This window comes from Hydra vulgaris, chromosome 08 (assembly GCF_038396675.1).
Source record: "Hydra vulgaris chromosome 08, alternate assembly HydraT2T_AEP".
Taxonomy (NCBI): Eukaryota; Metazoa; Cnidaria; class Hydrozoa; order Anthoathecata; family Hydridae; genus Hydra; species Hydra vulgaris.
Window position 1 is genome coordinate 64,091,219 of NC_088927.1, and position 21,282 is coordinate 64,112,500.

Genomic DNA, 21,282 nt, shown 5'->3' on the forward strand with positions numbered 1-21,282 from the left:
CAAGGGTCACTTTTTAGATTGTCGTTATGTTAATGCACCTGAAGTATTGTGGCGAATTTTCGAGTATCCAATAAGTCATATATCACACACTGCTATACGCCTTAAATTTCATCTACCTGAAAATCAACTAGTGTATTTTAGAGAAGGAGCAGAACAAATGGCTTTAGATCGCGCAGCTCAACATGATACGCACCTAACGGCATGATTTAAGTTAAATACTAAAAAAATGAAAGAGCACATTGCTATTCGTATGTTGACATTCCTTATCACTTTATAATGATGATAAACATTGTAAATGGAACATTAGACAAAGTTGTGGTAATAAGGTAATAGTAAGAATGTATAAAGTTAATCCAAATGGAGAATTACTTTTTCTAAGACTATTACTTTTCCAGGCAAAAGGAGCAACATCTTGGGAAGATGTGCGTTCTGTTATGGTATTGTTCTTGAAACGTTTTGTGAAGCATGTGTTTTAATTAATTTTGACCTTTTGTGAACCTGATAATCCTTTACATCTCTGGAATACATACAAAGCTTTTATGATGGAAGGTTTCATTTACAACTCAGTTCCACTTCTAATACCTGAACAAGCTACTCTTTGTCAAATTGAAAAGACCATTAATCAAGTGGTAAAACGCTGGGTGATTACAATCTGCCTGTTATTGATGAGTTTAAAGGTTTAAATCTAAAAAAATTTGATGAAAATAATAACAAATCTATTGACGAAGCCAGTCAAATGAGACTGTTGCTTAATGTCAATCAATTAAATGTATGTAATGCTATCCTTGCTGCACTGAATGAGCAACCAAGTTTAGAAAATCAATATTCTAGATTGTTTTTCATAGATAGAGCAGCTGGTAGTGGAAAAACCTTTACGTATAGTTATTTTATGGCTGAAACCATAATTAGGGGCTTTAAATCTGCAACAGCTGCATGGACTGGCATAGCAGCAACTCCACTTACAAATAGATCTACATTGCATGGCTTATTCAAACTTTCTGTTCCAATATTGGATGATAGCACATGTAATGTAACTCCTAACTCTAAACATGGACGTTTTTTAAGACAAGTTGCTTTATATTTGCTTGATGAAATATCCATGATACCTAAACGTGCCTTAAATGCTATTAATAGGTTGTTTACAGATATTTGCAGCAATAACTTTTCGTTCTGAGGAAAAGTCATTCTTTTTGATGGTGACTTAAGGCAAATTTTGCCTGTTTGACTTAAGGCAAATTTTGCCTGTTGTGAAAAGAGGACAACCAGCTGACATAGTAAAATCATGTATAAAATGTTCTTTACAGTGGCAATAGGTGCAGAAGTTTGCATTAACTGAAGATATGAGAGTACAAGATGGGGAAGGAGAATTTTTCGAAAGGCTACTAAAACTCGGGAATGGAACAATATCTGTCAAAGAGGAGGATCCTTTTAAAGGATGCATTGAAATACCGAATCAGTGCATTATTAGAAAAAATGAATCAATTGTTGAAAAGATTTTTGGAGATGCTAAACAAAATGATTATTCTAACACCAACTAATGTTGATTCATTATCAATCAATGAAAAAGTGCTTGAATGTCTGCCGGGTGAGGTCAAAATTTATTTAAGTGCTAATCAAATTGATACTGATAACCTTAATGAAAGGAATAACTTTCCTGTTGAGTTTTTGAACAGCTTAACTCCTTCAGGTATACCACCTCATTGTTTAAAATTGAAAATCTGTTGTGTAATTATGCTACTTAGAAATTTAGATCTCAAAGCTGGGTTATCCAATCGTACTCGAATGAAAGTTTGTGCTCTTCAAAATAATTATATTGATTCAGAGGTTTTGACAGGTGTTTCTAGTGGTAAACGGGTTTTTGTTCCTCGAATTCAGTTGGCTCCATCAGATTCTAATTTACCTTTTGTTCTGAAACGTCGTCAGTTTCCTGTCAGATTGGCTTATTCAATGACTATTAATAAATGTTAAGTTCAAACATTTGATAGAGTTGGGGTATATCTCAAAAAATCGTGTTTCTCTCATGGTCAACTTTATGTTGCATGTTCAAGAACTAGAGCATTTAATAGTTTGTTTTTAAAATTGATAAACATCTCGTTCAAGGTATGGTAGGTGGAAAGTGTTACACAAATAATGCTATATTTTCCAATGTTCTTAATTTATAGTCTTTAGATTTTCATTTCGAAAATTTACTTTTTGTAGGTTGTGAGCACATTTTGTTTGTATAACTTAATTTATTTATTTATTTTTTTTCATAGTTTTGATAAATTTATCCGTCATTTTATATTGTTATAAAAGGTGTTTATATGTGTTATATAAAGTCATTGGTTTATAGTTGTATATATGTTTAAATTATGTTGTTTCCATGTTTTTAAAGTGGTGTGACTTTGCATTAAGGCATGCTATCGGAAAAATCTGCCCACCTTTTGCGGTGTGGTAAAGCTAGTTAACGGTAGTTTTTGGAAATTATTTTTTTGTGTGTGTTAGTGTTTGTATAATAGAACATTTTGGCAGAAAAAAATAATTAAAAATATTATTTAGTTTCAAAATGTCAACCGAGCAAACTAAACAAAGATTTTTGATTGTGGACAAACACTTAAAAAATCCAACTTTATCGAATAGAAAGTTGGCGAAATCATTAAAAATATCAAGAAGAACTGTAAATACTGTTCTTAAACGGTTTACAGAACAGAAAACTATTCAGAGAAAACAAGGAAGTGGTCGAAAAAAACGCACAGCAAATCCTAGAGCTCTCGAACGGTTGGAGACTTCATTGGAAGAACATCCTGATTGGTCTGATAGATATCGAACAAAAAAACTGAAAGTTTCCAATTTTTTTGTACACAAATGGCAACAGAGACTTGGATATCAAAGTTTTAAAGTAGTTAAAATGCCAAATCGAAACGATGACAAAATTCAACCGCAAAGAGTCGAGCTCGAAAGTTGTATGACAACTTGTTAACAAAACGTAATGGATGCATTTTGATGGATGACAAAACTTATGTTAAAATGGATTTTAAACAAATTCCTGGGCAGTGCTACTATGCTTCTAAAATAAGAGAAAATGTGAGTGATAAATACAAGTATGTAATGACTGATAAATTTTCGAAAAAATTGATGATTTGGCACTCACTTTGTCTTGCGGCAAAAAGCCAATTCATGCTTGGTTGGACACAATGAAATCTTCGGAATACGTGAAATGTTGTCTTTCTCGTATAAAACGACTAATTAAAGCTCATAGAAGTACTTCAGTATTGTTTTGGCCTGATGTAGCCACAATACATTACTCAAAAGATGCTCAAAAGTTTTACGATGATAATGGAGTGATGTTGGTTCCGAAAAAGGAACAAACTGCCCCGAATTACGTCCTATTGAAAAATATTGGGCTATCATAAAAAAGAAATTGAAATTAAGTGGAAAAACAGTAAAATCAGCTACAGATTTGAAGAAAAAATGGGATTACGCTGCTAAAACTTACAAAAATCACTCTGTCCAGAAACTTATGGGAGGCATCAAAAAGAAAGTCAGAATTTTCTGTAAAACTTAATTTTTTTTTGTTTTCTTCCTATTAATATGTAATCTTTACAGTCTTAATTTTTCAGAAATATATTAATTTAAATACATTTAAGCTTTCTTACATCCTTTTTTGAGCAAGAAAAGTGGGCAGATTTTTCCGATAGCATGCCTTATTTTGAGCAAGATTGATAACCTTGCCTGCCAAGTGGTTTACTTATAACAGAGGTGTGACCTGGCAGCATTTAGTGCCAAGCTGTGTTACTGCTTTAGAGCTAGGTTGTGGTGTCTAACCTTTTTTAAATATTCTGGAAACACATAACAATGTTTTTTAATGTTTATCGTAATGTGTATGAGAGAGTATGCAATCTTGATCTTTACATCTAGGGTGCTTTAATGTCCTAAATTTGAAGCAATTGAATATCTAATATTGCATATAAAAACAAATATACCTTATTAAAGTTTAGTAAAAAGATAAGTATAGTTAACTCATTATTGGTTTTTTAATTTTGCCTTTCATATTTTAAGTTGGTTTGTTGTTTTCACTGGATTTTAGGATCAAGGGTGCAAATATGCTATGTGCTATTGTTATGTGTTATTGTTGTAATGTTATTATTGTGATGTTTTGTGTTTATAGACAACTTGGCTTACATTCCCGTTGGTGTCTATTGTTAAAAATGAATAATAGGTAGTTTCATTATTGAAACTCATTGCTTTTATTTACTAAAAGCCCAGACAATATTTTGCTAAAAATACAATTTATATATTAACTTGATTTTTTTTTTTTAGTATTGTTAAACTTTTTGTACTTTGAACCAGTTACATTTTCAATAAATGTTTAAATTAACTGCAATATCAAAATAGGTTACTATAAATAGGTAAATCGATTTTCAGTTTTTATATGGTGTTTTTTTTTTGTTTTTTTTTTGTAATTATGTTTTTTATAGTTCCATTACTTTTTTATCTTAGATTTACGATACGACGCATTTATACGATTAATAAAAAAAATAACCTGATTTCCTTTTATTGTAAATTTTTGTTAGTTAAAATGATATAAATATATGCAATTAGAAAAAATTCTTATATATGTAAATCATTGAAAAAATTCTTATATATGTAAAACATTTTACTACTTTGGTAAAAGGTCTTCATCAAAAACTTGATTACTCTTAATAAAAATAACTCTACTCACCTGGCCGACATTAAAGCAAAAAGAGGGGAGAGACCTCTTTATTAGTGTCAAAATATTTAAGAAAATTAAATTTCGAGTAACAAAAGGAAATTTTAGTAATTGGTAGCAAATTATTATATCAAATTACCGTCTACTAAAAATTGTTGAAATAGAGAGGCCATACAAATAATATAGAATTGGTTTGTGTTTAGCAGACTTAACAAGACCCGGGTCCGGTCAGCTTGGTTTACAAGCATGAAGTTATGTCACATTAAAAACTATGAACGTAACGTAACCCTTAAAAACAATTTTAAAACATTTTTGGTAGCAAAATAAAATAATATTTTGTGAGTATATTTTATTTGATAGTATAATAAAAAAAGTATGTTAAGAATTTTGGCTGATAAAATGGATTTAAGACTTCATTGATTGTGGTTTCCTGTTAAACCGCAATAAATAACGATTAGAAGGCTATATGGCCCAGACGGAATATGCGACATAAATATCCAATTGTATTTAACTCATTCACAAATAATGGAGTTAAGACAAGTTGCCTCTTATGTCCAGATATGTTTACAGCACATATTAGTAAATAAACTAAATAGTTGCGTAATGAGTTAGACGCGTATAAAAAATATAATATTGAATTTTAGGCATCAAATAAAATTGCATAATCATAACATAATTAATTGAATATGCTAATGAATTTGAATATCGTAATGTAATTTGAAAAAATGTAATGCCAAAATTAAATGCGCTTTTACTTTTGTTACTCTATTCCTCATTCATTGTAACGAGCGGACGTGTTTTTGCAAGTTGAAAATTAACAAAGAAAATATATATATATATATATATATATATATATATACATATATATATATATATATATATATATATATATATATATATATATATATATATATATATATATAATTTAAAAGTTTTTTGTTAATATATATAAAACATTTTTTTTTTTTATAATATTATAATAATAATATATAATAAATATATAATATTTATAATAATAATATCAATAATATTTATTACCACTATTAATTTAAAAGTTTTTTGTTAATATATATAAAACATATTTTTTTTTATAATATTATAATATTTTTATAATATTTTTATAACATTATATAATATATATTATAACTTAGGGCAAAAAAATGTTTTATACATATTAACAAAAAACTTTTAAATTAATAGTGGTAATAAATATTATTGATATTATGGCATTTACACTTGTGTAAATTTAAAAAATGATAAAAGACTTGTTTACAAACTATAAAGTAGAGACGGACGCTGCGCTAAAGCAACAAGAAAGCAACTTTATAAGTATCGTTGGTGCAAACACCAAAACCTTAAACGAAAGATTAGACAAAGTAGAAAAAAATATTTTAGAGAACGCTAAAAAAGTATCAACACTTGCAACAAAAGTTGAAGAAATAAAGGTTAGTCTAAATTTTCATGAAACCACAAAACAATTGATGATAAAAACGTCATTGCAAATGAGTTTAACAACTTCTTTGTTAATATAGGATCTAAACTTGCATCCCAAGTTCCTAGTGTAAATAAATCTTTTGATAAATATTTAGATCGTAATAAAAATGAATTGAATAACGAAAAACTAACCATGTTAAAATTTGACAATGCTTTTAAAAGCCTAAAAAGAAACAAAGCAACCGGAATCGACGATATTAATAGCAACATTATAATTAACAGCCAAAGCGAGCTTAAAGTTCTTTTATTTAAAATATTTAAACACTCCTTAAAGGAAGGTATCTTTCCTGAAAAACTGAAAACTGCGAAAGTAAAACCTATTTTTAAATCAGGAGATACAAGTGAAATAGGCAATTACAGACCAATATCAATACTTTTTTTTTTTTTTTTTTTTTTTGTTATTTCACCTCCCCAAGGCCCAGAAGGCCACTACAGATAAGGAGGCTACTTAATTGTGGTTATAACCCTCTCTCAACTCTATAACTCCGAAACACGAACCTTGACGAACAAGGCCGCTGCGCGGAGAAACAAGTTGAGCGCGGTACTACCAGGGACGTGGTGGGGATCGAACTCGGAACCTCTCGCTTATGATGCGAGCGCTCTACCACTACACCACTACCGCATCTTTCTGCCATCTCTAAGATACTTGAGAGAATTATGCACAATTGAGTATATACTTTTTTTAAAGAAAATAATCTTATTTACTCCAAGCAATTCGGCTTTCAAAAAAATACATCAACTGAACACGCAACCCTTCACCTAGTTGATGAAATAAAAAACTCTTTTACAAACGGAGAAGTTACATTAGGTGTATTCGTAGATCTCTAAGGCTTTTGATACAGTCGACCGCAAAATATTATTATCAAAGCTTAACATGTATGGCATAAGGGGTCAAACGAACAAATGGATAGAAAGCTACTTAGATAAACGTATGCAATCTATATACTATGGAGATAATAAACTCTCTAATCCTTCTATATTAAAGTGTGGTGTTCCTCGGGGTTCAATACTTGGGCCTTTGCTTTTTTTAATCTATGTTAACGATCTCTATCGGGCATCAAAAAGAATTTCAACTATAATGTTTGCTGATGATAGCAACTTTTTTATCTCCGGAAAAATTATAAACGAACTGAATCAAGAATTAGAAAAAATTTCTGGATGGTTCAGGGCAAATATACTGTCTATTAATTCAAGAAAAACGAAGTTTTCTTTATTTCATCCTTCTTATAAAAAAAAAGAATTCGAATTTTCTCTTCCAAAATTGTTTATTGAAAATAGAGAAATAAGTAAGGATAATGCTACTAAATTTTTAGGTGTTTTTATTGACGAAAATCTAAATTGGAATAAACATATCGCCTATTTAGGTAGTAAATTATCTAAAAATATCGGAATAATATACCAATCACACCATTTATTGAAAAAGCCGCTACTCAAACAAATCTACTATAGCTTTGTTGAAAGTTATTTAAATTACGGTAATACAGCGTGGGGTAGTACCTATAAAAGCAAACTTGAACCTCTCTATCGTAAACAGAAGCATGCTATTCGAGTAATTAATTTTAAAAATAAAAAAGAACACACAAACCCTCTTTTTGAACAGATGTCTTTACTAACATTGTTTGAACTAAATATATATAATGTTCTAAGTCTTATGTATAATAGTAAAATGCAAAAAACTCCTTCAATTTTCTGTGGTCTTTACAAACAAAAGCCAGAGTATAAATACCTGTTGCGCACAAATAGTACCCTTTAAGAGCTTTCATGCAAAACTAAGCTTGAGCAATTTAAAATTACTTATCGTGCACCTCATACCTGGAATAGGTTTTTATTACTTAATTAAAATATTATTAACCTTGAAAACTTAAATGCTTTTAAAAAAAACTATTAAAAAGAGTATTTTTAAGTATAAAAATTTACTTACTGATTTTTTCTAAATTTGTTCACTGCTAGCTTCTTATACAAACTCTTATTTTTTAATATACTTTAATATATATTTCAAACATTGCGTTAGCAATAAACGTGGTAATATTAAGAAAAAGTAACGATATATGTTTGTATAATTGTTATCTTACATTTTAATACAATTATAATGTAACAATTTAACGCAAAAATTTTGTAAATATTTTTTATTTTTCTATACGTATATATATATATATATATATATATATATATATATATATATATATATATATATATATATATATATATATATATATATATGACAATGTAAAGTGGTTCTTGATGATAAGACCTTTTGGTCTTCTGCAAGTTTCCCGCGTTCTTCTTACAGTCCGTATTACAGAAGTTTGTTTATTATTTATGTTTGCGATTTTTTATATTTTGGATTTATATTCAATCTTAACGAATCTTTATTATGTAATCACGAAAATGTATACTATGGAACAAAATTAATTAAAAATAAAAAATAAAAACTCTCTGTTTCTTTGTTTCGCTTAGTGATGTGCAGTTTTGCTTGAGTGCAGTTAGTTTTTCTTCTGTTCTGGAATTTTGAATTTCCAGACATTTAAAAAAGCACGTTTCTATTATATCCGTTCTATTACATCTCATCATACCTTTCAAGTTGGTCATATTTTGTTTAATCATTTTAATTGTTTACATTTTTTATGTTTTAACATGTCTATTATCTCTATTAAGTTTGTTTTTAAGCATATTTATTTTTATTTTTTACATCGAATCAATAGAATATTCCAAATTGTTGACAATGAAGGTTTGTATTTAATTAGATGTGTATTATGTTACTGATTCAACGAAATGTTACTGATTTAATGAAAATGGTTCTGCCTTACACTGATATGACATATGTCAGTTATAATACTCAAATAATGTTAAATAATAATTGATAAATTATTCTACCTCCTCAAACTTTTTATGTTAATTTTACAGATGGATTAATTTTTTTAATTTGAAGGTGTTTTTCTAAAAGGGTATTAGTTAAGGTTTCGCAACTTTAAATTATGGAAAACAGTCACTATAAGTTAGTTATGTAACTGACCGACCATTACCCGTATTACGGGTTTTCTGCTAGTTTAATAATATTTTTATAAGATCAAGTTGGTGATATTTGGTGATTCCCCATCAGTAACCGTCGAAAAAGGTAACTTATAAAAATTGTCAATAATACATATTATTGCATCTATAGGTTTTGCATTTAAACCCAATAAAAATATATATATATATATATACATTTTGTACAAAGTTCAAAATAAACATTTATTGGTCCAATCATCCCCGCCGAAGCAATTGTAGAAAAAGTAACCTAGATTAAAAACTTTGAAAGGAATTTTATAAAAAAAGGTTCAAAACTTCTTTTGTAAAACAACTAAATATAAACCTGAACTTATGAAAGATTAGAATTCAAGTTGCGTTACTTAGAATAAGAAGAATGAGAATGAAAATCTGGCTTTAGCAAATAAAAGAAAAAAATGGATTTGAAAATCTGGCTTGAAAAAAAAAATGTTTGCAAGAAAGTTGGTTTTCATTAGAAGTGCGAGAAAATAGCTCTTGTGTAAAGGAAGCAATATTAATGCGTTTTTTTTTATTGTGTTCAAGGGTGCACTGGATGTCTCATTTGAGCTTTAGAGGGGTTGGTCAAAATAACCCTATACTCAATTATCCTCACTCTGCTCTAAAGAATGTAGTCCTTGTATTAGATAATGTTCATCGTCATTCTTGTTTTAAAAATTAACACACTTTTAAAAGCTCAGTTTTTACGTTTCGGACCATGATGTTTATTTTTAAACCCAGTGAAACTCATAATTAAAAATTAAAAATAATGTCAAAAATTCGAACTGCATTGCCTCTATATTCGGAATTAAAAATCAGCATATCATCTTCAGTCTCCAACAACAGATTTAGAAAATGTTGTTATTGCGTTTAAAGTTTCAAAGTTGCGTAGTAAGTTTCACAGTTACGTAGTAAGTTTCACAATTGCGTAGTAAGTTTCACAATTGCGTACTAAATTTCACAGTTGCGTTGTAAGTTTCACAGTTGTGTAGTAAGTTTCATAGTTGCTGCACGGTAAAAAAATGTCAAACAAAAGGAGGTAATTTTACACGTGCGAAACAAAACCATCATGGTTTTAAATATGGCAGACGTCCAAGTTGATATTTAACTAAACTTTGCAGTGATTTTTGAATGGTGTTCAAACTTATTCTTATAATTTTTGTAAATAAATAATTTGTAATTAATTTATTATTCATTCTTGAGTCGCTGGATTATTTGTTTAAAACTACCCAATTCATGTTTCAATTCTCAATTAAACTCATCAAAAATGACATAGTTCTAATTGACATACTTCCAAATTTTTCCGGTTATAACCACGCATTCAAACGCCAAATTGCATTTTAATGACTTTTTATTTTATTATAACGGGTGAACGTGTGAGAATATGTATGTATGCAGATGTCGGCTAATATTAAAAGCATCTCAGTCATCTATGTATTTTGCAATTGCATCTTATGAGTTTCTAATGCCATATAAAACATTTGCAATTAGATCTTACGTTTCTTAATTACAACTTCCACAATTTACATACTACTTTTCCTAAGCAAAGCCTTAATTTTCATATGACATCGTTCGTTTCTTAACTACAATTTATGCAATTGCAAATAGACAAATTACAGGTTATATATTATTTGTAATTACATCGTTCGTTTTTTTTCCCGTTCATGTGTACATTATTGTTTAAAAAACATGTGTATAATTACATTATTGTTTGAAAAAAATTATTGGATATAACTCTTCAAAAACAAAAAAACAATTTAAAGATAATTTATCTCGTAATAAACGTTTAAAAAAATTAACGTTAAGATATAAGGTAAAAAAAAAAAAAAAGACTCACTCTATTATTAATTGCTCATTAAACAATTTTTCGCTGACCGTGGAAATATTCAAACCATAAGATTTAAAAAAAAAAAAATGGTTCAAAACGATTGTTACGTAAATACTTCGGAAAATCTTCATAGCAGCGTTGTGTAATGATAAAAACTTTAGTTAAAAATTGTTGAACAATTACTGGAATTTGATAAAAGTTTATTAATTATTTTTTTACACTTTAATAAAATGGGAATGCTACTTAATATGACGTAATGATTATTGATCCAGTAAAAGAGATAAGCGCATAACTTTCTCTTTTTATATTGCTTTTATTTTTAAAAGCAACAACTTGAATGTTAGAACCAATCAGTTTTGTATAATGAATTTTAATATCGAATGAAATAGTTGAGTTTTATTTTGTCTTTTAAACACACCTGTTTAATTATAATCAGAATACTTAAAGAAAGTTATAAAATTTAATTTTATAAAAAATTTAAAGAAATGTTTTATTATTTTTTGTTATAACATTATTCTATTCTTAAGTATAGTTAGCATATTTATAGCTTTTTAATTCTAGTTTAATATCTATTGTTTATTCGTTGTTTTTTTATTTATAAATGTTCCGCCTTAATTCCTGTGAAGAAAGAGCAAAATTTAGTGTTACAGCAAAATCCGGTTATTGTTGAGGTGTTTCAAAAACAACTAACCAGCGCCTCCTATTTTTTGAATATAAATTTGTCCAGCTAACGAGTTTGATTATATTTTTAAAGTTTACAAGCAATGTTTTAGAACAATGTGTTTTAGAACAACGTGCTTTAGAAAAATATGTCTTAAAACAATGTTCATCAAAATATGTCAAAATAATCATCTAGTTTTAAAAGAATTAATAACATATTCTTTTTTGATCGTATTATCTGCTCATCTTACTTACCTTGGTTTTACATTAGAAAATTTTGATATTATCTATGCCGCCATTTTGTCTTTTCTTTTCAGAGTTAAATTGAATTTAGGGTTAAATTCAGGGTTAAATTGAATTTTTAAATTGAATTTAACACAATTATCTTTACATGCGAATAAATCAAATAATAGTAATATCAATGAAACTCAAATTTCTATTTTATTTATTTTATGATGACAGCGAGTTTTCAATAAAAATTGGTAAAAAGTTCAAGGGTACACCAACAAGCTTTATTGAATTCACTTTTGTTTTTGTAACAAATTTAACACTCTTTCTTTAGATACATCAAGTTTTGTATAGAAAATGCCTTCTTATAACTAACCCGTATAGCTTAAGATAAATTGAACATTTGAAACTGTAATAGATTATCTATACACAGCCCTGGTCAATTACTCGTTGAAAAGTCAAGTAAGAGTTGCTATAAAATGAAAAAAGTATCAATATAAAAAAAATAAACAGAACACCTCGCATAGATGTGATTGTATCTATCAGAATCTGTGAGGAAAATTGTGCATTGCTAACGAGTCTTACTTTTCTTTAGTTCCCAGTGCTACTAATGACAATGATATTTTTAACTCAAGCAACTTCTAACCTAAGTAAAATATAAGAAGCTCCATATTTACTTGCAAACAACGTTTTTTTGTGGCGTGTTTTTTAAAAAAGGACTACTAAACCCTCATTAAAATTGCAGTTAACCAAAATTTTTACTTAAAACATTATTCTAAGTAAAGTCAGCTCGTTGTCAAATAAAGAAAATAAAAAATGATAGTCAATTTATTATTGAAACTAATGAAAAAAATAAATACTCTATATAATTAAGCATAAAGTATGACATATGATGAATAGTATAAAGTATGACACGATGGAGAATATAAGCAGCCATGGGGCAGTGGTTTGACTTTTGGTTCAAAACTAAGAGTTTGTGGTTCGATAATATTAATCAAAAGCACGTTAATAGCTAAAAAATAATAATAAAAATATTAAAGTATGAAGATCCATTTTTACATAGTCATAAGTTTTATTAATTTAAATATTTTTTTTTTTTTTTTTTTTTTGTATTGATATAGAAAATATAATCGAGGTTAAGTATTTTGATGTAATAATACGAAGACTCTTGTAAATGTTACAGTGCTCAATATTATTAAATAATTAAGTTATATATATATATATATATATATATATATATATATATATATATATATATATATATATATATATATATATATATATATATATATATATATATATATATATTTAGATAAATATAAACAACTATTAGCGGAACTGCTATGTTTTAGCATTTTTTGCACAAAAAGTTTTGCACTAAAAAAAAACAATAATATCAATTTTTTTTGACCTCAATATTTATCAGTAAAATAACTTTATTAGTAAAATAAAAATAACTTTACTAGTAAAATAAAAATAAATTATAAAAATGTTTTTTAAGAAACATAAAAAAAAAATTAACTTATTATCTTGATAATCAATGTTAAAGGAGGACTATGGAACATCAATTATGGAACGCTTTGTGTTTACTTATAATTAAAGAATTCAATCCACAATTTTGAAACACTTCAAACAAATTTTGAAAATCTCACTCTAAAAGGAAAGTTAACAACCTACTTGTGGCTCAGTTGGTTAGAGCGTCAAACGAATTGTTAAAACCCGGACTGTTGTGCAATACGAGTTCAAATCCAGTCGCCACAGACTCAACGCTTAAGTAATACTTCGGTATGCGAAAATGTTGATCAATAACGGATGCTACTTTGGATTAGTCTTTATGACTATTTCTTATATAATAATAATAAAGAGTAAATAAAAATAAAAAATAAACAACATGGAAAATATTATTTATCAAAGTAAATTTTTTTCAATGTGTTTTGATTAAAATGCTGACAAATCAACAAATTTTACTCTTTTGGGTTGTCATTCTTATAGTATTCAATTAAGATACTTAGGGCTGATTGGTTACTCGGGATTGATCTCGTTACTCAGAATTAGTCTAGTTACTCAGAATTGGTCTTGTTACTCAGGATTGATGTAGTTTTAGATCACCACGATCTTTTATTTAAGGATATTTCTTACTGTTGCTTCTTTTATTAACAAAAAGAGAATCAAACTGCAGATCCTACAATTACAAAATCAGCACTCTATACTCTTATGATTACAAAATTAGCACTTTTACGCATTAACGTGAAAACGACGCAGCAGTTACAGCACTTGATTTTATACGGAATTTAAACCTGTCATTAGTGGCAAAAGCTTCCATAGTGAATATGAAAACAGAAATTTATGTCAGTATTAAATCATTTTCCTTGATTAGGAAATTTACTCATTGCCTTCATTCACTTTAAAGTCTTCTTAATATAAAGGTCTTTAAGAAACATAGGCAAGGTCTGGCGTCTTCACATTGTCTTCATTTTCAAATATTTTGTAGAAAACAATTAAATTAGGTCACCTGTCATTTTATTTTTGAAAATTTCGATTTATTGCAGAGATGTTGGGTCATAAAATTTGGCCTATTTTGCGAAAATATTTGTGCATGGAGTGCAAATGCTACTTTGAGGAGCATTTTTAGCAACATGAGTTTGAGAGACAAAGTTCTTTTTTATTCTTCTTCTTTTTTGGAAAAATTTCTACAGTAAAAATAAAAAATAAACATAGTTACACTTTTTGTTGTTTAGAAATCATGGTTCGAAACCGCTAAATTTTAAATTTTACCCTTACTTTAAGCGTTAACTCCTAAGCCTCTTACTCTCACATAGTTTCTTAAAGTTTTTTAAAAAACTCAAAGGCAATCATTGATTGTTTGCCTTGTAAAAAAGTTATATACATGCAAGGAACCAGTAAGAAGAAGCAAGTTATGCTAGATTATCCCAACCAATTTTTAACTAACCTAATACCCTAATAACGGTACAGATATGCTTAGCAACAGCTTCTTTTTATCTCTAACAACTAGTACTATAATTTTGTACAGTTTCGTTTTTTATAACAAAACTGTACAAAATTACTTGATAAAAATTACCTTCTTAGCTTTTTAATGTAACAAAGTACTTAACAATAAATTCAAGTGATAAGTGTGTGTTCTAAACTTCAACTTAACAATAAATTCAAGTGATAAATGTGTGTTCCAAACTTTCGGCTCCAAGAGTATAAAAATGTTAATAAACTCCTTGAAAAGGGTAAAATGTATTTAAAGAGTAATTATCCTCCTAAATGTAGTAAAAATTCTAATTTGGATTGTCACTTTCATTTTTTTCCCTTTCATTTGCGGTTTCGACGTCAAACGACCATGTATTTTGCTTCCGTACGATACCAGGTATCCAAGACTGATCACATTTTGTCTCTTGAGCTGGTTTAACCTAAACACTGTCACCTTCCTTGAATATGTTGTCTAGTTCATATTTTTTGGCTTTCTTACGTGTATCGACACCAGGAATAAACGACGTTGTTTTTTGCTTAAATTGCTGCGATGGACTTTTACTACAGTTTGATGATATCGTCTCATTGTACAGTTATACTGTAAATCATTATACAGCTAATCGCCAGAGCGATTGAGCAACGTGAGCGGGCGACTGTTCTTGTAATTGTTCTGTGTATGCGTTCAACGATACTATTGTCTTGAGCTCGATGAGCTGCTCGATATTTTAAAACAACGTCCCATTCGTCAGCAAACCTTGTTAGCGTGTGTAGACGAAATTCATTGTCCATTAGAAGGCAAACTGGCGGTCCAAATAAGGAAAATATTTCTTCCAGCTTTCCAATAATTTCAGCCGCTGTTTTGGTTACCAGTTTACGCCACACTGTTCTGTACCATTTTTGAAGGATTCGTGAAAGTCGATCGGCCAGATTAGTTCAGATGGAATCAATTGTACAATAATCTAAATATCTTTTGCTATTTCCTTTATCGTATTCAGCCGTCGTTGTACTAACAATTGAGAAATTTCCCTAGTCTTTACGCGATATTCTTCTTTTAAAACTGCATTTAACCATCCCACGGTGCTCTTGCTATCGCTGTATACTGTGAGTTCTTTTATATCCCATTTACTGGCTAAATTTAAGCCTCAAAGTATCGAATCTAGTTCACTTATATTAATATGGTGCGTATCACTCGTCGGTCCTAGCCATGCTGCATCTTTAATAACAACTCATTCCATAAAATATTTCCAGCTAACCGTTTGACGTATGAAGCTTGTAAACGCAAACTTCCTGCCACCGGGTAATGTCCAATAAGTTTACCTAAATTGCTAAAAAGCTGTGATCGTGTGACTGCATTTGAAGATTCGAATTGTACTACATTGTCCCGCTTCCATATCAGTTCCCCATTTTTATTTCGTTCTACTCTCAAACCTAAAACACGTCGTTTTTCTAGGTCTTCTGGAGGTTTACACTGCAACCCAATTTTCTCAAGATGCTTCGCTACATTTTCTGCTGTTTCTACACTTTCATCGACAAATATATCATCAATGTAATTATCACATGCTTTCTTCACAGTAGAATTCATATTGAGCACGTGACGAAGAATTGTAGTCATTTTTGTTGGAGCCACGTTGTTGCCAAAACACATTCTGGTAAAACAATACCGTTCCCCATTTATAATCACAGTTTGATATTACCATAGTTTTTTGTCAATGTGAATTTGAAGGTAGGTTTTCTTAAAATCAAGAATTTTCGCACTTTCAATTTTCCTCCAACGACGTAGTTTCTCTTGACAAACGTCGGCATTTGCTGTGTGACGATTTACAAGTTCGTTGAGAGCTTGAAAGTCTCCCAGAAAGTATCTTTCTACCTTTATTTTCTTGCACAACACACATGAGCGGTATCAATACTTTAGGTGGTCCCAATGCTTGCTCGTTATACGGCACAAGAATGCCAGAGTTGATCCATTCATTTATTTCTTTTCGGTAACTATGTTCATGCTCTTTGCTCGTCTTGTATTCGCGGATCGTATTATTAATTGCGGGCTCTTTATTCCAGTTCCATTATGCCGTCCACTTTTTTTTATATTTTTATACTGTTTTTGTTTATTTCTTTCTCTTCGTTTATTTTGTTATCTTCTTTTATTTCGTTCTCTTTGTTTACTTCGTTCTCTTCGTTTACTTCGTTCTCTTCGTTTACTTCGTTCTCTTCGTTTACTTCGTTCTCTTCGTTTACTTCGTTCTCTTCGTTTACTTCGTTCTCTTCGTTCTCTTCGTTTACTTCGTTCTCTTCGTTTATTTCGTTCTTTTCTTTTATTTCGTTCTCTTTACTTCTTATATATTTTGCACCACATTTTGCCGTGTCACATGCTAACATTCGGATGGTTTTTATCACCATAGGTTGTACGGTTGCACCAATATTGTACGGTTTTTATCACCATAGATTACGGCTCCTCCGAATTTTTCAATAGCATCCATTCCAAAAATCAAATCAAACCCGAATGGTTTGTCCTTTACAATTAACAAATTAACCATCCGATATATTCCATCAACTTCCAATTTGATTACCATTTCACCTAGCACTTGCACAACTCCTCCCAAAGTTGTGATGAATTTTTAACTTTTGGAAACAAGTCCACGAGTAGATTTAGCATGAACCACTGTAATTGAGCATCCAGAATCAATTAATGCTTTTTGGAACACTCTGTTTATTTTAACTTTTAATGATGGCAACGCTGTTTTAGGGAGAATTTCTGGATGCCATTATTTCCAAATTCTCCCTTTTCTTTTTAAACCTTGCATTTGTTTGATGCAGTCTTTGGCTCGATGATTGTCACTGAATCGTCTTCTGGCTATGCCGGCAAGCATAGTTCTTCTAATGCTAAATAAATCTGTAATGGCAAACATGTTAATGTTATCGTTTTTCTCTTTGCTTCGTCAATGTCCATTCTTGCAATTCCAGGCAACCTAAAAAGTTCGTGCGGTTTTGCAGATCCATAAATAAATACACATAAAAACAGTTTTAATAAAGTTTATTCTGAATAATAGTCTCCTTCAGCAAGAATAATTTTCTCCCATCGTGAAACAAGTTGGTATATTCCATTTTTATAAAAGTCTTGAGTTTGGTGGCTAAAAAATTGAATTATCTCATTTTCGAGATCTTCTCTATTTCGAAACTGTCGATTTCTCATATGATTATCCAGGGCCAAAAATAGGTGGTAGTCGCATGGCGCACGGACTGGTGAATACGGAGGGTGAGGTAGAATCTCCCATTGTAAACATGCTAGAGTTTCCGGCGTGATTTTTGCGGTGTGCGGTCTGGCGTTGTCCTGGTGGAATACAATACCTTTTCTGTTTGTCAAAGCTGCTTGTTTTTGGTGAAGAGCAACCGAAACTCTGTCCAATTGGGCTGAGTATATCTCAGCAGTAATGGTTTGTCCACTTGGTACCAACTCATAGTGAACAATACCTGATGTAGTCCACCATGCACTCAGTAAAACTTTTTGTTGGTGAATGCTTGGTTTAGGAGTCATCGGTACTGGATCGTTACTGGCTAGCCAATGAAATGTTCGTTTTTTGTTGTAGTACATAATCCGTTTTTCGTCGCACGTCAACATCCGGTCAAAAAATGGCACTAAATTGTGGCGGGAAAGCAATGAAGAACAAATGGTTAAGCGCTGTAGCTTGTTTGTTTCACTCAACTCATAAGGTACCCATTTGCTCAACTTCCAACGTTTTCCAAGTTGGTGCAAATGTAAACGAATAGTTTCATCACACACATTAAATCTTAAGGCAAGGTCCTGAAATGTTTGACTGGAGTCCTGCTCGATTGCCAGCTTGATATCCTCGTTGTTTACAATAGATGGTCTTCCAGATTTTTCAGGTTCATCTTCAAGGTTTTCATTTCCAAAAGAAAATTTTTTAAACCACTTTTGACCCGTCCGTTCTGCTATGGTACCTTCCCAAAAAGCAGCGCATATCTTACGACAAGCTTCTGCAGCTTTGGTTCCAAGTTTGAACTCATAAATTAAACAGGCGCGAATTATCGCATCTAACACAGCCATACTCCCTTAAGACTTTTAAATTTTAAACGCACTAATAAAACTTATGAAACACACCGATTGATTCTGCTTAAAACAAGCTTTAATTTATATGCAAAATCATCCCCCCACCACAACCAGTTTTCTTAATACATTTCTTAGAAATAGGCAATTAGGATAAACCGCACGAACTTTTTTGGTTACCTGATATGTTTGCAGTCGACGGATAAACTGTTGATGGTTGCCATCAAATGCTGGTGGCATAATAGCCGAAATAGCTTGTTGCATTCTTGTATTCGTTTATATAAAAATATATTAAAAATTAACTATCTGAGCGTTTTTCAACCTTCTTTTTCGAGTATATAAAATCGTATATAAATAAAAAGTTTTAATTCCCATGACAATTACAAAACTACAATAGTCATTAAAAACAATAACCATATTTGAATGCGTGACTTTCATCACGTTTACCTACGTGACTTTTACCACGTATACGTAATAATTTTAATTTACCAACTTTAATAGAACAGAAGAAGATGTTAAAGTCTATATGAAATATCAAATCCGTGATGCGCAGCAAAAAATGGCAAAAATAACGGCTCTTGAACAACTTGATTTGACTTTGGCTCAAAGATTTTTCTCATAATATTTTGCCAGCTAAATTCCACGATGGCTTTAAGAAGTATTTTTGAAAAAAAAGGAACAACTTTACATGTTATTGTCTTCTTCTTCTCTAAAGATGGTCAAATAAGGAAAAAAGCCTATTTTACTGCTGTATGTGGATGTATGTAGCTGTATATAGTTGTATAGCAAACTCTTGTTGGTATAATCTGTCTCGCTGAAGTTGTTTTGGTTAATAATGATTTTCCTTGTTTCAAAAATCTTTATGATTTTAATCTTTATAATTAGAGAATATGCATCATCTTATCATGAAAATAAAAATAGATAAAATAAAAATGAAAATAAACTTAGATAAAATAAGCCCTTTATAAAGTTTGCACAGCAAAATAGTTCTTCCTTAAAGATATTTTTACAATGAGCTGTCACGTGTGATAGAGAGTCAGCTGATATCAGTGATATCAGTCAGCTGATATCAGTGTGATAGAGAGTCAGCTGGAGCAAAATGTGTCAGGAGTTTTGTTGATGCTGGAAACAGTTTATTGACTGCTGAAGATCTTTATAAGTACACAATTTTGTTGTGCTGAATTATTTTTTGATTATAAGCTGTTAGAAGAATGCATTCAGAAAACCACACTTTTCAATCTGAGTTAAAATTTATGGCAGAGCAAGACTTTCATAAATCAACAGAATAAAAATTTCGAACCTAAAATTTTCTGATTATCTGCCGTTATCCCATTCTATCAATAAAAAAGGGGTTTAATACTTCATAAACATCATTGGATGAGCATTAATGAGAAGAAAAGTGTTAAAGCATTCTTCAAAGCAAAAAAAAAAATTAATTCAGATGTTTATGTCTTGAGAAGAGCGTGGGAAGAAAATGTGTCCAGAGCAGGCTCACTAGCAGCTGAAAACAAAGTTAAGACCAAGTGAACCGTAAGACAAATTTAAGACCAAGTGACAACTCTACAAAATCGATCTTAGTGAATTAACTGGTAAGTTACTAATACCTAAAGTATGTATGATATAAAATGTAACTCTAGTCTTTTCTTGGAACTAAAGATAAGTATTTTGAATTTTTATTCATTCCTTCAAGTATATTTTTAAATGGAGTAAACAATAAAGGCCAGAAAAGCAGGTAGCTATTTTTTGAACAGAAGTTTATCTATATATAAAATAACTTATACTTTTCATGACAGACCTATGGCTACGATTGTTATGGATAATCTAGCAAAGCGCATTAATTGTAAAAGTTATATACTTTGCCAGCTTACTTTTCCCCAAGCTCTTGCATGCACTGGCGTAAGAACAGGAGAGAGGTAGGAGATAGTGGAGGGGGCAACATCTCCTCTTCCCTAACTTTTAAAAAATTTTTTTTTTTTTCATTTAAATTCTGATTATGGCTGCCTTTGCCATCCCGTAATATCCGTTTTAGCCTATCCCCAACTTGTTTTACCTTCCTACGCTCCTGCTTATATGCACATAATTTTTAAACATACACTGTTCACCTTTGCAGTTTTCAAAAATACTTTAAGTAACGATGTGCAAGTATTTCCTTAGGAGATATGAACCCTCAAAGTTTCAAAGCTCAAAAGGAGTATGTCCTACTTTGATATCTTTTGGCCCATATCCACGCCAAGCCAATGGTGTTTAGATTTTTACACCAACGTGTCGTTAGTGTCTTACCGATTATCTATCAAAAAAGTCCGATCAGCTTGGCTTCATAGT

The 21,282-nt window shown here is 30.2% G+C and overlaps 2 protein-coding genes across 2 annotated transcripts in view; both read right to left on the reverse strand.

Annotated features, from left to right (window-relative positions):
- The window catches only part of LOC105846617 (gamma-aminobutyric acid receptor subunit delta), a 43,161-nt gene extending 31,848 nt beyond the window's left edge, over positions 1 to 11,313 (reverse strand). The window contains exon 1 of the mRNA XM_065804154.1: positions 11,046 to 11,313. Coding sequence (XP_065660226.1) covers positions 11,046 to 11,167 — 122 coding nt within the window. The 5' untranslated portion in view covers positions 11,168 to 11,313. The remainder of the gene's footprint in view (positions 1 to 11,045) is intronic.
- Positions 11,314 to 17,928: 6,615 nt separating this feature from the next.
- On the reverse strand, positions 17,929 to 18,960 carry LOC136083534 (histone-lysine N-methyltransferase SETMAR-like). The gene has a single exon (XM_065802937.1). It carries the CDS (start codon positions 18,958 to 18,960, stop codon positions 17,929 to 17,931), a length of 1,032 nt encoding a protein of 343 aa, XP_065659009.1.
- Positions 18,961 to 21,282: the final 2,322 nt, after the last annotated feature.

Bases quoted from the DNA above. Each gene is read 5' to 3' on its own strand.
- LOC136083534 (XM_065802937.1), bottom strand. From the start codon at position 18,960: ATGGCTGTGTTAGATGCGATAATTCGCGCCTGTTTAATTTATGAGTTC.